The sequence below is a fragment of the Xiphophorus hellerii genome, chromosome 4, assembly GCF_003331165.1.
Source record: "Xiphophorus hellerii strain 12219 chromosome 4, Xiphophorus_hellerii-4.1, whole genome shotgun sequence".
NCBI classification, from domain to species: domain Eukaryota; kingdom Metazoa; phylum Chordata; class Actinopteri; order Cyprinodontiformes; family Poeciliidae; genus Xiphophorus; species Xiphophorus hellerii.
In genome coordinates this window covers 34,284,346-34,298,990 of record NC_045675.1, presented here as the reverse complement: position 1 = coordinate 34,298,990, position 14,645 = coordinate 34,284,346, and the positions used below count along the sequence as shown (strand labels likewise).

Below are 14,645 nucleotides of genomic sequence, written 5' to 3'. Positions count from 1 at the left end.
ATGGGAATTGGGGCAGAGGGGAAAAATGTTTTATGTTCCCAGTAAGTCTAACACTTAGTGTCTTGGAGGCTGTTTGCATTGTTTCATTAATTTAACAGCTTTCCCTAAAAAGTTGTATCTGAACTAACTGCTTAAAATATTTAATGATTTAATAAGGCATTTATTAAAGCAACTCATTAAACTTATGGCATTTTTATGGCATTCAAAGAAAAGTCTATAAAGTAAGAGGATTTATTTTTCTTGTTTGCTATGACAAGTTATATCCACACCAGTAGGACCATCGCACTGAAATATATTAAGATCCAAATTATTAATGACTAACAGTATCACTTTAGCTAACTGTATCACATTAACTAGGCAAAGAGTTTATTGAGACTGGAACTATGTGTGTCTAGTACATAGTTCTATTACACAGTTGGAAAAAAGTTTATCTTTTTTCTCATTTTCTGAAGTGAAATCAGATCAAGCTTCTCTTGTTTCAGCTCAGTTAGAATTACCACAATTATTTCTTATTTGTCAGAGATTTATATAATAATAAATAAAACTCAGAGTCAGAAGTTTGCATCAATTTCCTCTGTAGCAATTCCTTTTGGTTTCCTTCCCAAAAGGAATTTATTTATTAATGCTCTGTGACATTAATAAATACATATCTGACATAATCTTTGTCTGAGAATCAGAAAGGAAGATGCTAAAGAATTTCTAAATGCTAAATAGAATATTACAAAAATAAGTTGTGAACCAATAAATCTGTTGATGTTTCCAGATGTGTCAGGAGAAAGTGGTCAAAGTGGAGGCCAGTTCCAGGGTCGCCCCAGTGAGGTCTGGTCCCAGTGGCAGAACCAGCATCATTCCCAGCAGTCGGGGGAGCAGCACTCACACGCCAACCCCAGCCAGACAGAGGTCTTCCAGGTACAACCCAAAGCACTTAGCAGTTGACCCCTGTTTACAGACATGTGACCTGTGACCCCATGTCTCTGTAGGACATGCTGCCTATGGCTGGAGATCCCACCCAGGGGACAGCGAACTACAACATTGAGGATTTTGCGGATCTCGGCATGTTTCCACCCTTCTCTGAGTAAAGGTTGCCTCTACGACCTACCGATGGACTTATGTTTCTTATGTTTCATCAAATTTTTTTTTAATAAGAGCAGCACTTGGCCACCTTAGAAAAGTTAATGTCATAGTAATTCATTACTCTTATCTCCATAAGACATTCATTACTGTTATCTCATAGCAAAATAATGCTCCATCTATAAGGCCTGAAGAATGAACTGGTGGATGCCCTCACACCCTAGGGATTCTGCTTAATCTTAGTTAGTCGAACCTTTCTCAGCTTGTGATTGGACGTTGATGTTCAGGTCACTGTGTGTGTCCTCTATGCATTCTGTCAGCATTCTGAACAGACACATCTGTCAGAGCTCATCACCATCATTAAGACTGAATGAAGGAGAACTTACTTTTAGTTTTCTTAAAGAACAAGAGGAATATGGAAAACTGTGTATTACCTTAAATGTCCAACTCTTCCTACATGCTATGATTTTTACTTTCAAACTGTCCATCTAATCTAAAACATCAAGTTTTTTTTAAATATTGCACCAATCAATTGAGATCTAATACCCAAACAATTAGAATGTTTTTTGGATATTAGATCCTGTTCCTGTTCATTGAATGTATCTATAATAAAACCTCTTCTATTTAGATTGTTTTAGTTCAGTAATTCTGGTGCTGGTGCTTGGAGATAGGCACCAGCACACCTCCTGACCCCACTAGGGACAAGGATATACAGAAAATGGATGGATGGATGGATAGTTCAGCAAAATCTTATAAAGGTTACAACAGATTCTTTGAAGTAAAAATAGGAATAATGTTGCAATTCTTTCATTCTCTGTTGAATTCCAAACTTCTAGCTCCACCAAGGAACCCGCAGAACATTTTTTCAGTTATGGTCAGTATAAAGTTTTCTTCAGCTTTTTTATTTTTGAATTAAATAAAGTTCACCTGAAGGAAGTCGTACCTTTATAGGCGAATGCGCAGAACAGATCTGCGATTTGTGTCAATTGTAACTGACAAAAGGCAGGTAGCGTAGCCTTCTATAAGAAACAAACTTAGTGCACCAAAAGGAATTTACTATATTACAATATGTTCACTATGTAAATATTTTATAAAATGTTAAAATGCTACATTAGAATTCCTTTTATATATCTTCACTTTAATTAGACTTCTGACAAGTAGCAGATCTCATGAGAAAGGAAAGATTTTTTTGCCATTTTCTTTATAATGACGACATTGTGGGTCTTATGTATAGTTTTCAACGTCAAAAATGAATCTTTCCTCATCCGTTTTGAAATACTGTACCACCACAAGCTGTACTACAATACAAAAATAAAGGAACTAGCAATGCAGCGCAGAAGAAAAGCAGCAACATAAAGTAGTTTTTGCCTTTATGTTTTACTGTTTAGAGGCAGAACAGCATTGAACAGATCGTTGCCTGGAGCGTGGACCAGTCACAGCCTCTCTGGGTTGGTTTAGGGAAAATAATGAGCAGATGTTTTGATGCACGTCAGACGCCCCAGCTGTCCGTTACGTTATAAAGGCTTTAAAAGTAAATTAAAATCAGCCAAGACAAGTAAAACTTTAAAGACCACTGGATCTTGGGCTGGTAAATCCCAATTGATGCAGATTGAACAGTCAATCTGCAGATTGACTGTTTAAGTGTCACAAACAATAATCAGTAATAAACTATAATCTTTATTGTCATGTAATAAAATTACATGGACTATGACGAAAGTGGGTGATAAATAGTGATAAGTAGATAAATAGTACTAGATGGCATTTAATGCTTTTATGGCTACTGGGTATAAACTATTCTTCGGTCTGTTTGTCCTTGCTTCCCGCAGCAGGTGGAACAAACCTTGTCATCCTCTAATTCACCTCAAAGTCTTCTTCTCTTTTCACCTGGGATGAGTGACTGGACCAGTCACCTTTATTTTCTCAATGTATGTCTGTACCTAAAGCCCTTTGAGTTGGAAAATGAAAAACAAAAACGTGTTAAGATCACTGACTGCAGAGAGCAGCAGGAGAAGACAATCCGTTTCCGTCTCCCTGTAAACCTATGTAGTGATGTCCTGATTTTTAGAAAACACTTCATGCAACAATAGCAGGATTAAATGCATTTTAAAAATGAAGAAATTTTAGTATACCATTGCTGAGTTACTGCTTAAAGTGCACTTCATGACGCTAACTGTTCATCACACCAGCCTGCTGCCCAGCAGTGTGCAGTATGTCTGTCTTCAGCTGTCACTGCTTGACTCTAATTTATTGTTATATATTTATCCACCAAAAGGCTGAATAACTGCTTGCAGTGAAGTAACGTTTACATGATGAACTGCATGTCCTTGACAAATGGAATAAACTTTAGACATCTTTTGCTGAGGATCTAAAATTATTATTTTTTCAATATTGTGACTTTTATGTCAACTCATCTTACATTCACAGAGTACATTTTTGTGTAAGTCTTAATGATACTGTGTATAATGTGAGTGTGTATTTAACTATTAGTACGTGTTGGTTAGGTAGTAAACTGTACATTGACTTCTAGACCTGTTTAAACTGTGTAAATGTGACCCATTATTTTGTGTAAAACTGTGCTTGTGACAATAAATTCTTGATTTGGTGGCTTCCATTAAAGGTTTATTTCATCAATATTTTTTTTTTTTTTAACACAAAGACCTAACTTGTGGCAATTCTATTTGTGCAAACAGATGCTAATATTAGGTCAACATTTCCACAGCAGGTTACAATGGAGTTATTTAGTGGTCCAACTAAGATTGTATCTCAAAAACATCTGAATCTAAACACCTGTGTGCATGTTTGTTTGTAATACCTTGTGGGGACCATTAACATGCACCAGAGGAAGTGAAGGAAAGAGTTGTCTCAGGACACTAGAAAGAAAATTATAGACAATTATGTTATAGGTAAAGATTATAAGACCATCTCGAAGCAGCTTGATGTTCCTGTGACAACAGTTGCACATATTATTCAGAAATTTAGGATGCATGTGACTGTAGCCAACCTCCCTGGACGTGGCTGCAGAAAGAAAATTGATGATAAAACAAAGTGTCGGATAGTACAAACGATAACAAATGAGCCCAGAAAAACTTTATTCAACTAAAGAGATTAAAGGTGAACTTGAAGCTCAAGGAACATCAGTATCAGATCGCACAATCTGTCATTGGTTGAGCCAAAATGGACTTAATGGGCGACGACCAAGGAGAACACCATTACTGAAAACAATTAATGAAAAGGCCAGACTGTAGTTTTCCAAACTACATGTTGACTAGCCATAAAGTTTCTGGGAAAATGTTACTTTTTGGCAAGACACATCAGCTTTATGTTCGCAGATGGAAAAATTAAGCATATCAAGAAAAGAACACTGTCCCTACTGTGAAACATGGAGGAGGCTCTGTTATGTTCTGGGGCTGCTTTGCTGCATCTGGCAGCAAAGGTGACTTAAATCTGTGCAGGGTATAATGAAATCTGAAAACTATCAAAAGATTCTGGAAAGAAATGTGTCTAATGTGTCAGAAATGTGATGTAGGTCATGTGTCTTGCAACAGGATAATGACTCCAAACACACAGCTAAAAATGGTGGTAGTAACAATCTTTTCAGTATGTCAATGTTCTTCTTAGGCCTTCTTATGAGTCATCATTTGATCCAGGTGCATTAAACCAGGGAGAGAACTAAAACATGCAGGATGCCGGCCCTCGAGGACCGACTTTGGGCACCCCTGGTATTTTAAAGTGGTCTTCTATGAGCTCTGACCTGAAGCCTATTGAGCATCTTTGGAAGGAGCTGAAACATGCAGTCTGGAAAAGGCATCCTTTAAACCTGAGACTAGTAGAGCAGTTTGCTCATGAGGAGTGGCCCAAATACCTGCTGAGGGGTGCAGAAGTCTAATGGACAGTTCTAGGAATCATTTGATTGCAGTGATTTCCTCAAAAGGTTGTGCAACAAAATAGTAACATCATTTTTGTTCATTTTGTTTCATTAGTTTATTTTTAATTTTTTTAATTCTGTTGAAGCATATTTAAAAGGCAATGTTTGACTTTCATTTGTTCATTTTCATAGACTTTTTATTCATTATTGCCTTTGTCAGATTCAAGTTATTTCTGTGACCATTGTGAGTTTTTCTTTAATTAATGGAGGGGTACCAACAATTTTGTCCAAGTGTGTATCACCCAAAGAATTTGAATTGGTCGTTAAGTCTGTTCCTCATAGCTTACATTCCTTAGCACAAATCATACATCTAGACAAACTGTACCTTCATGACTTAATTTCAATTGAAGGAACAAATATAATGCTTAAGAAATTTACAAACAGGTTTATCAGAACTCACTTAGAAACTTTCTGTACTCCCACAAGCAAACACAGATGGGGTTATTTGAACAAAAATCTGTGGAGTGCAATTTTTTTATTGCCTCATAAATAAATGCTTGCTAATATGATCAAAGAACTTTTATTTAAGATTTTACATAGATATTATCCAGTTAAAAGTAACATTTGGCACTTCTCTCCAAATATCAGCAACAACTGCTCTTTTTTGTCAGTGTGAGGGCAAAAGTATTGAACATTTATTTGTGGAGTGTTCTCATTCTGTAATATTTTGGTCGGATTTGCAAAAACTCCTTACAGAAAAAATTGGAAAGAACATTGTTTTATCAAATTTGCAAATATTGCTCATATTTAACAATTCAACCTTTTCTTTAGATGTGTTACATGCAGTGGTGGCTGCATGTAGGATTTCCCCCCCAATTCAGGTTGCTGCTGAACACAATGACAAATGCCACATAAAAAACAAAAAAAAAAGAATAACCACAGACATTGACAAGTTTGATGTTGATGCCTTGCAATCTTCAAAGTAGAACAAAGTAAAAAAACAAGTTAAACATGCACATAAATTGGTAACATAAAACAATGTGGCGGGTTAAGCAGGCCCAGCTGGTTTCACTCTGCCTCTTGATGAGCAGAGTATAAGGCTAGCTGGGAAACTGACTTTCAAGGCCTCTTGGCCAATTGGGCAGCATGTGTGGTGCAGCTTTGTGGTGCTGTGATGGAGGATTTGTCTACTAGAAATCCTGGTTTTTTGTTGTTATTCTCCCCTTTCTTTTCTTTTAGGTTCTCAAGATGAAATATATGTATTAAATCCAATAATAATCCTACAAAATATGTCCACAAGATGAAATGGAGTGAAAAAATACCCTCATTTAATAAATTTAAGGAAACTGGCTTGAAAAACTTAACTTTAATAATCACAAACATTCCTTCCTCAGAAATTTAACTTTATCTGTTATATTTATATTTGCTTCTTTTGCTGTAACAAACCCTTTGTTATATATATGTATTTGAATGTATTTGACACTTTTTAAGAAAATAATATAGACGGAAAGATGCACATTGTTTTATGTTACCAATTTATGTGCATGTTTAACTTGTTTTTTTACTTTGTTCTACTTTGAAGATTGCAAGGCATCAACATCAAACTTGTCAATGTCTGTGGTTATTCTTTTTTTTTTGTTTTTTATGTGGCATTTGTCATTGTGTTAAAGATCCTCTATGTACTGTATGTTCATGTTATTTGTTTGAAAGTTAAAAAAAACAAACATGCTATGTGCTATCAGTTTTTAAAGCTAGTTTTAGCTTATTTAGCTCATTTTACCTTTTCCACTTGTTTTTTCACATTGTATGAAATATATTACCGCAAGTCAACATGCTAGTGCTAGCCTAGATGCTATCATTACTATTTTAGCTAGTTTTACCATTTGTCTAATTTTAACTCATAACTGCTGTGACCCAACAGTTTAGCTTTCTATGCACTGTTCTCAATGGGTGGGATTTTTGTGTTGTTCACAAGTTCTTGCTCCTCTTCAACAGTTTTTCTGTGGCAATTATTAGGTACTTTGCAGTTTTTTGCTTTGTTCTGCTGCTTCTGCCTATTTCTTACATTTCTGCAGTTGACTTCAAATGCTTTTGCAATTTTCAACAAAAAACATTCAGCACTGTATTTTTGCAGAAAATTTTAATTTTTGTAGTTGACAGTTGCTAGATGTCAATGTTCTCCAAATATAATCTTTGCTATGAGCACAGTGCGCATCATCAAGTGGTATTCATACTCCAACCTTCGCTGTTTGATGATTTGAGTAGAATTAGATAAGGGTTTAGCTAAGGGTTAACTAAAAAATGACTGTTTCATCAAAGTAAAGCCATGAAGTGAGTCATTTATTTCTAAAGAAAAAAAAACACATTTAGTTTAACTTACATTTCATAATAGTATGAATTTTTATATTTGAGGTAGAATGCTACAGTATGGAAGCTTGTGCTCAGTTTGAAAATTCTGTACTTAACCAAACTTTCATTTCCAGATTTCTCAGGTAGTTTTCATCACATTCTAGATACCCAAGTAGAAACCATCTCCGCATTACTATTATTATCTGTATGACCCAGAAAGAACTCCATGCTGAACACTTAAGTCTAATTAGCTACATTAGGACTGGATTAGTTTCAAAACCTAAAAGGGTCTGAGGGCCCAAAATGTTGTGAAATTGAGCTTTTTTATTTTCCATATATTTGGGTTATATATTACTGATTTAAAAAACAAAAAAAAAATTAGTTGCACTGTTGCACATTCATTTATCAGAAATTCAGATTATTATCCTTTAGAAAAGCTTACATTTTTAGAATCTTGCTTTTTATTTTTCCAAATGCATCTAAAAATAAAAAGGATCAAATTCTGGACGATTCAAGACTTTAGGAGCTCTTCGGGTGAAAATGGCCCAGAGTTCAGACAGCGATCCACTTCGTTTCTCACTCCTGACTGTCAAAAACGAACCATTAGCGCTCCAAGTAACAGCCTGAATGAGATCCTGCTAGCTGACTTCCAGGATCCTGAGTGACTCTGCTTTGAAGAAGCTCCGCCCACCATTCAGATGATCGTCTACACTCTTCACTGCCAGGTGATTTGATTGAACAGTCTGAGTTCTGCACAAGCTGTTTGTGTAGAGTACATGCCCTGTTGCATGCTTGGTATGTGTGCAGTTCCTTTATCATCCAGTAGGGGCAAGGAGAGATGACATCGCTGGGTGCCTTTAGAGGTCTATAGTTCCTTTCACTTTCAACTTCTTGGCAGAACGTTCGCTGGCTCGGAACTCCATTTTGCTTCCATAAATGTGTGAGACAAAGTTGTCCAACTCTACAGAAAACACACTGTTCCTCTTTGGGATCACTGGACACAGGAGACAAGAAAACAAGCAGATGTTTAGAGACCTGTCTCCCATACAGACTGATGGGACAGTTAACAGCAATTGTATCTGGGTGAATATGTGATATATTCTACAGCTATCGCAAAAGTTCAGGCAGTGGCCGAAAAGTTTGACATCTTCAACATTTTCAGATGGAGTTTTAATGATTCTATGTCAGAGTTTCTAAAACCTTTTCAGTCTGAGGACCACTTTAACAAACACTCACTGACCTAACTTGAAATTGCCATGCAATAACACATAATTAATATAATACAACTTGAAATGAAAATTAGTCTCTTAAGTCACATATTGTCATTTTTGGTGCTATTTTCTAAATGTGACTGGCCACAACAAACTATGAACACGTCTATTTGGGGTCAGAGAGTTATTTGCCATGAGGTGCCATGTTGGAACTTTCAGTGACCAGTATGAAATATTGTGAGAGCTGTACTAAGAATTGAAAATACCTCCTTCTTATGCACACCTAAGACCTAGTAACACTAACTAGTCACATGACATTTTGGAAAGAAATGACAAGAAGTCCTCAATTTGGACCTTTAGGGGTGTAGTCTCTTAGGGGTGTACTCACTTTTGTTGCAGATGGTTTAGACATTAATGGCTGTATATAGAGTTATTTTGAGGGAAGAATAAAGTTACACTGTTACATAAGCTGCACAGACTACTTTTCATTGTGTAAGAGTGTCATTCTGTCAATGTTGTCCCATGAAAAGATATACTTAAATATCTTCAGAAAGGTGAGGGTTGTACTCACTTTTGTGATACACTGTAGATCTGAGCTGTTCAAATTATTATGAAGAGATCAGATACATTTTGCATAAGTACAAAAAAAGCAAACAAACAAAAAAAATCGCATTCGAGTCACTTCAGGCTGCAGTATGAGTCCTAGACTAAGTTTTACCAGTTGATGGTGCGAAGCAACTAAGCCCAGCAATCAGATACAAAAGAACCCAGGACAGTTTCACTGACCTTTGACCTGGTCTTCTTTGGTGATGATTTTGAACACATGTTTGAATTCTTGCATGAGAATCCCTGTAGTTCCCACATAGGACGGACATTTAGAACGCACCACTGTGACAGAAAGAAGCATGTTACAGTCTGGTGTCACAAGCTGACACTAGTGTTCTGTTGGATCACTGCAGCTGCATTCAGGTAAGATTTCTAAGATTGTGACACACATTTTCCTGCTAATGAATCAAAAAAGGTGGCAACAAAAGTCAGAAGAAATAAAAACAGGAAATTCACAAGTTTAGAGGAAAATGTTCCGATTCCTGCAGACAGATTTTATAACTCAGGAAAATTCTCAGGGGAAAATGTTTCTTTTTCCCACCAACAATGCAGCCTGAATGGGTCAACGGTGACTGAGGGTCAGGCTCTTTAATGGGAAATCTACCTGTGATGATGGCTCCGTGCAAGTCTGCCTTCAGAAGCTTTTGCTGCACAATCTGTGGATTCCTGGAAGAAAACATGGAGACAATCATCAGGAGCAGCAGGAAGTTGGACATCTGGGAGCTCCGCCTCCTGGTGGATTGACTTACACCGTCGGTTTGAGTCCACCACACAGGTCCACAACATATTGTCTCCATAGCTGGTGTAGCGGCAAGAAAAGCTCATACCTGGAAATCCAAACAGAGCCATGACAGGGGGAATTTAGGAAAAAAAATACCTCCCTTTCCCCAACACACACACATATCACATCACCCCAACTAACCTCTGGTGTTGAGGCTTGATGTGGAAAACCTTCATCATTCTCTTCTGTTGTGCATTGAGTCCTTTGGCTTTCTTCCTGTTTCTGGTTTTGGCTGTGTCTCTTTTGGGCCGACTGTAGCCCAGCAGCACAGCCTTATGAGTCAGCATGCTCTTCACATCCAGTCGGCTCGGCTGCTGAGTGCACTGCTTCAGATGGGCTTCAGTAAACTTTGCAGCTTTAGAGCTGTTGTGAGGCTACGAGACAGACAAATGTAAAAAAAAAAAAAAAAAAAGAGTTTGTTGCCCAAAAAGAAACCCAGATGATTATTGCGTACCTCATTGATTTTCAACAAAATTATGTGCAACTTCCAATCAGAGAAAGTCCGCTCACCTCAACACCAAGACGATTCACTAGATCTCGAGGAATTTTGCTGTAAATTTGTGCTTCTGTTGAAAGACACAAACAAATGTCCCATTGGACAGAAACAGAAGTCATCTGTAGGGTTCAACATGGTACTGCATGAAAAATACCACAATTATTGGAAAATTGAACATCAGAAAAAGACCCAGCATGATCAAACCCTGAGCTGCTAAACTGACTGACTTCAATGAGCTGGACATGAGAATAGTCATCGTTTATCACATTCCTGAATTTGGCTTTTCTAAAATAAAACTTCAAAGAAGTCGGTATGTGGTGCACATACCCTCAGGCAATCAGGCTTTGATTGCCTGAGTGTTGGGACTCTGCCTCTAGAACTATTGCTTTTACTGGAAGTATTTCAAAGTATGATGGAAACCACATAAAAGATGTTTCTGAGCATTAGACTAATTGGCAACAGAGCTGTACAACATATCCATCTGCAGTCATTGAGTCGGCTCCTTGGTGTTCTAATTAGTCATCACCAAATTATTAATCGATAAAGTTTTTTTTAATATCTTAATTTTTACAGAATACAGTAAACAATTCTGTTGCTAACATCATTAAGTATCATCAGAAGTAGTTTTACAGTTCGTGTAATCTTGTTTTGGAAGAATTCAGTAATATCAAAAAGACAGCCAAAGAACCTTTTTTGGTTGTGAAAAATATGGTAGATTATTTTGACAGTTATTGAACTGCTTGGTTCTTAAAAACGATTTGGTTGCACCACATATTCCGTTTTGAGTGAGTGAATTCAGGTCACATTGCTTTTAGAGACAGATTTTTGTGAGGCAGCTGTACCATATGTTACTTTTCAGGTATGAAAGCACATTATACGTGCTGTGGAGGCCTGGCTTTGTATAGTCACGTGTGTATGCAAAATAATGGATAGTGTAGAATCACTTACCCACGTGTTCTGCTAAGGTCTAAGACAGATGACGGTACCTTCAAGTCAAAAAGGCTAACACCTGTTACTAACCCTCTCTCCTCTCTAACCTTGCTCTGACCCGCACCATTGCAATATCTCATTATTTCAGAAAGCAGTCTTAACCCTCTGATGTGTAAGTGGGTCTTTTTTGACCCAGTGAGGTCATCTTTTTGCACTATTTGTAATGAAAGGTTTTCATCACTTCATATTCTAGGTATTCCGCAAAAAACATGCTACTTGTATCATGCAATTAAAATTTTTAGTTTAACAATATTTTCCACAGCAAGAACTCTTACATACAAGTATCTTTATTTTTTACCTCATAAATGTGTATGTGTGTGTATCAATTATAAGTACTGTGACAGTGTTACTGTCACGAATCAACATATTAGTCTTCTTCGAAGTTAGCTAACACCAGTTATCTAACTAAGCTAGTTATCGCCTATAAATATAGGCGATAATGTTAACTAGCTTAATAAAATTATTGTGCATGTGTATTATTTGTGTGTGCGTGTGTGTGTCTCTGACACCCTGGATGAGAAAACCAAAAGAGAGAATGTGTTGAATGATATGCATAACCTGTTGATCAATGTGTTCAAGGTTCTTTCTTTTATCAAAAAGAAAAAAAATCTCAAAAAATAAAGTAAAAAATCTGGCCCTCTCTTCGTAGGCTGCTACCCCCGCGACCCGACTCCAGATAAGCGGAAGAAGATGGATGGATGGATAAATAACTGCACACACTTACATGCGTGATACACATAGTACAACAGGACACAGACAGTAATGTTGGCTAGCTTGGTTAGCTAACTAGTTTCAAGAAATGTGCTCGTTCTCACTCCCTCCGCTTCCACACATAATGGAAGTGGATACCATTTTCCTGACACATACTAGGTTGTGGGGACCCATTGCCTGGTCCCACAAGGGGAAACGCTGTTTTTGGGTCAGGGGTTACATTTAGGACTAAGGTGTGAATTGAGTTTTGGTTAGGGTTAGGATAAGGGTAAGATTTTGGCTGTAAAAATGAATGGAAGTCAATGGAAAGTCCCCAGAAAGGTAGCCACGCAAACATGTGTGCGTGTGTGTCCTAGACTCGAAAGGAGTCAATCTTTCGGTCCGCTGAGCAACATTTAGCTCCCTCGGACTTCAACTCACCTTCCATCGCAGCTTTCTAAGGTTGACTGCAGACTAGATTCTACACAAGAGCTACCATCGACTCCGTTAGCTTAGTGTAAGAAGTCACTGTTTTGCGTCGTCTTATTTTTCTTCTTCTTCTTGGTTTTACTGGCGGTTGGCAACAAACTGTTAGTGACGTTACCGCCACTTACTGGTATGGAGTGTGGTTCGTGATGATCTATCTATCTATCTATCTATCTATCTATCTATCTATCTATCTATCTATCTATCTATCTATCTATCTATCTATCTATCTATCTATCTATCTATGGATCCATCCATCCATCCATGAAATAATTTAGTTTTCTATAAAAACTGAATAACTATTTGTACATGTTTACTCCCCAAATTCTTCCTCAAAATATCTAATAAATTAACCTTTTCCTTACTACTTTCAAACTCTCTCCTCATATATCATGCTAATATAACATGCTCCATTGCTTCATATTTTCCAGTGATCACATTTACCAGTATTGTACTTTTGAATCTTACAGAGTGCATAGTTAAGTCCTGTATGTTCAAATCTCAACCTTGCTATCATTCTTTCCTCCTTTCTATTTCTTCTTCTCCTACAATCTTCTGAATTTTATAAAACCCTCTTCTTGGTTTTTCTTCATCCCACATTTTTTTGCCATACTTTCATCAGTATTTGTTTAACAATACTCTTTCCCTCAGATTTACTTGTTTTAACTGTAAAACTAATAGGATTTTGAATTGCCTTTGCCATTTTATCAATCCTCTCATTTCCTTCTATTCCAATATGTGCTGGAAGTTGGAACCCACACAAATATAACTATGAAACTCATATTTTCTATTCTGAATAATGTATTAAATATTTCTATTAAAATGTCCATCCTGCTATCTGAATTATTTTAAACTTAATAATGCAAACCTTGAATCTGAACATATTATTGTTTTTATTGGGTCTTCTACCCATTGTAAAGCTAATAACATTTCTCCTGTCTATACTTATAATGCATCTGTAATTCGTTTTCCTATGTTTATATTGAATTCTGGTGCTACAAAAGCTATTCCTATTTTTCCAGTTATTTTTGATGCATCTGTATAGATTTGAATATATTGATAATAATTGTTTAAATATAATTGTACTGAATAACTATGATGTAAGATTTATCTTGTTTCTTTTCCATTATTTACATATCTACTATTGCTTCTGGTAGAGGTGGTATAATTGATATGGGTGTTGTTTGACTAATTTCTAAACTATTAATTTTAAATTCTTTTATTTTCTTTTCAATTGTCCATCCAAAACTCTTCATTTCTTTTTCCCAACATGGATTTAAAATTTCCCAAGTTGTATGATGAAAGTTATTGCCTTGTAAATTTAACCAATAATTTATTTCTAGTTTTGTTCTTCTTAAATCTAACAGCATTTCTCCCATTACTATTTCTATTGCTGCTGATGATGTTCCCCTCAAATAAATTAAAATAACTGTTGCCAGTTAGCAATTTATGGTCAAATATGAATATAACTAATAGAAGTAATGGCAATTTTAAGCCCTTTAGGAAAAATAATTAAGACAACACAAAAAAGATAAAGTTTTATTAAACATGTTTTTTTTTTTTTTTGCTTTAGTCAGACTTAACATAAAATATTCTCATCTTTCCAATAAAAAAATTTGTTTCATAAATACCAAAAGAATTCCACAAGGAATGAACTCTGTTTTTTTATATACAAGTTGAGTAAAATGGTTCTTGCAGATATCAGATTTTCAGATAAAGTTTATCCGTGATTTGAAAAGGCAGGGCCCAGACCTCAGCAGGACCAATGAACCCTGCTTCAAACGAATTCCCTCCCTGAATGCCCAAAGTGGGAAAACATATAGTTTCTCCAGAAATAATAACACTAACACAAACACGCATACATTAAACATCGTCACACACAGATTGAGAATATGGGATTTCCATTTTAGCCCTGATTAAATGTGTTTTATGAAAGTTAGATCTGTGTTTGACATTTCGCAGTGTTAAGCCGTGTTCCAAAAGGAAACATTAGTACTTGGGAAAGCAATGTCTGACAAATCAACCTGCTTTGGATAGATGAGATTAGATAACAATAGACAGACTGACGGATGACCTGATGGACGGGCAGACAGTCAGACA

General features: G+C 36.4%; 2 protein-coding genes across 3 annotated transcripts in view; one reads left to right on the top strand and one right to left on the bottom strand.

Moving 5' to 3' along the window:
• Positions 1-3,687, top strand: part of arnt2 (aryl-hydrocarbon receptor nuclear translocator 2) — a 90,391-nt gene extending 86,704 nt beyond the window's left edge. For both annotated transcript variants that reach the window (XM_032561464.1, XM_032561463.1), the window contains 2 exons: positions 764-909; positions 981-3,687. In XM_032561464.1, coding sequence (XP_032417355.1) covers positions 764-909; positions 981-1,079 — 245 coding nt within the window. In that variant the 3' untranslated portion in view covers positions 1,080-3,687. The remainder of the gene's footprint in view (positions 1-763; positions 910-980) is intronic.
• Positions 3,688-5,500: 1,813 nt separating this feature from the next.
• pop4 (POP4 homolog, ribonuclease P/MRP subunit) lies at positions 5,501-12,635 on the bottom strand. Its single transcript, XM_032561487.1, has 7 exons — positions 12,501-12,635; positions 10,394-10,449; positions 10,025-10,257; positions 9,852-9,929; positions 9,707-9,768; positions 9,283-9,384; positions 5,501-8,279 (listed from the first exon to the last, which is right to left on the bottom strand). The coding sequence occupies exons 1-7, from the start codon at positions 12,505-12,507 to the stop codon at positions 8,143-8,145; spliced, it is 675 nt and encodes a 224-aa protein (XP_032417378.1). The 5' UTR covers positions 12,508-12,635; the 3' UTR covers positions 5,501-8,142.
• Between the last annotated feature and the right edge of the window lie 2,010 nt (positions 12,636-14,645).

Coding starts and splice junctions, on each gene's coding strand:
- pop4 (XM_032561487.1), bottom strand. Junction 10,258..10,393: donor TGAATCGTCTTGGTGTTGAG/GTGAGCGGACTT, acceptor TCTGTCTCGTAG/CCTCACAACAGCTCTAAAGC. Junction 9,385..9,706: donor GCACGGAGCCATCATCACAG/GTAGATTTCCCA, acceptor TTTCTGTCACAG/TGGTGCGTTCTAAATGTCCG.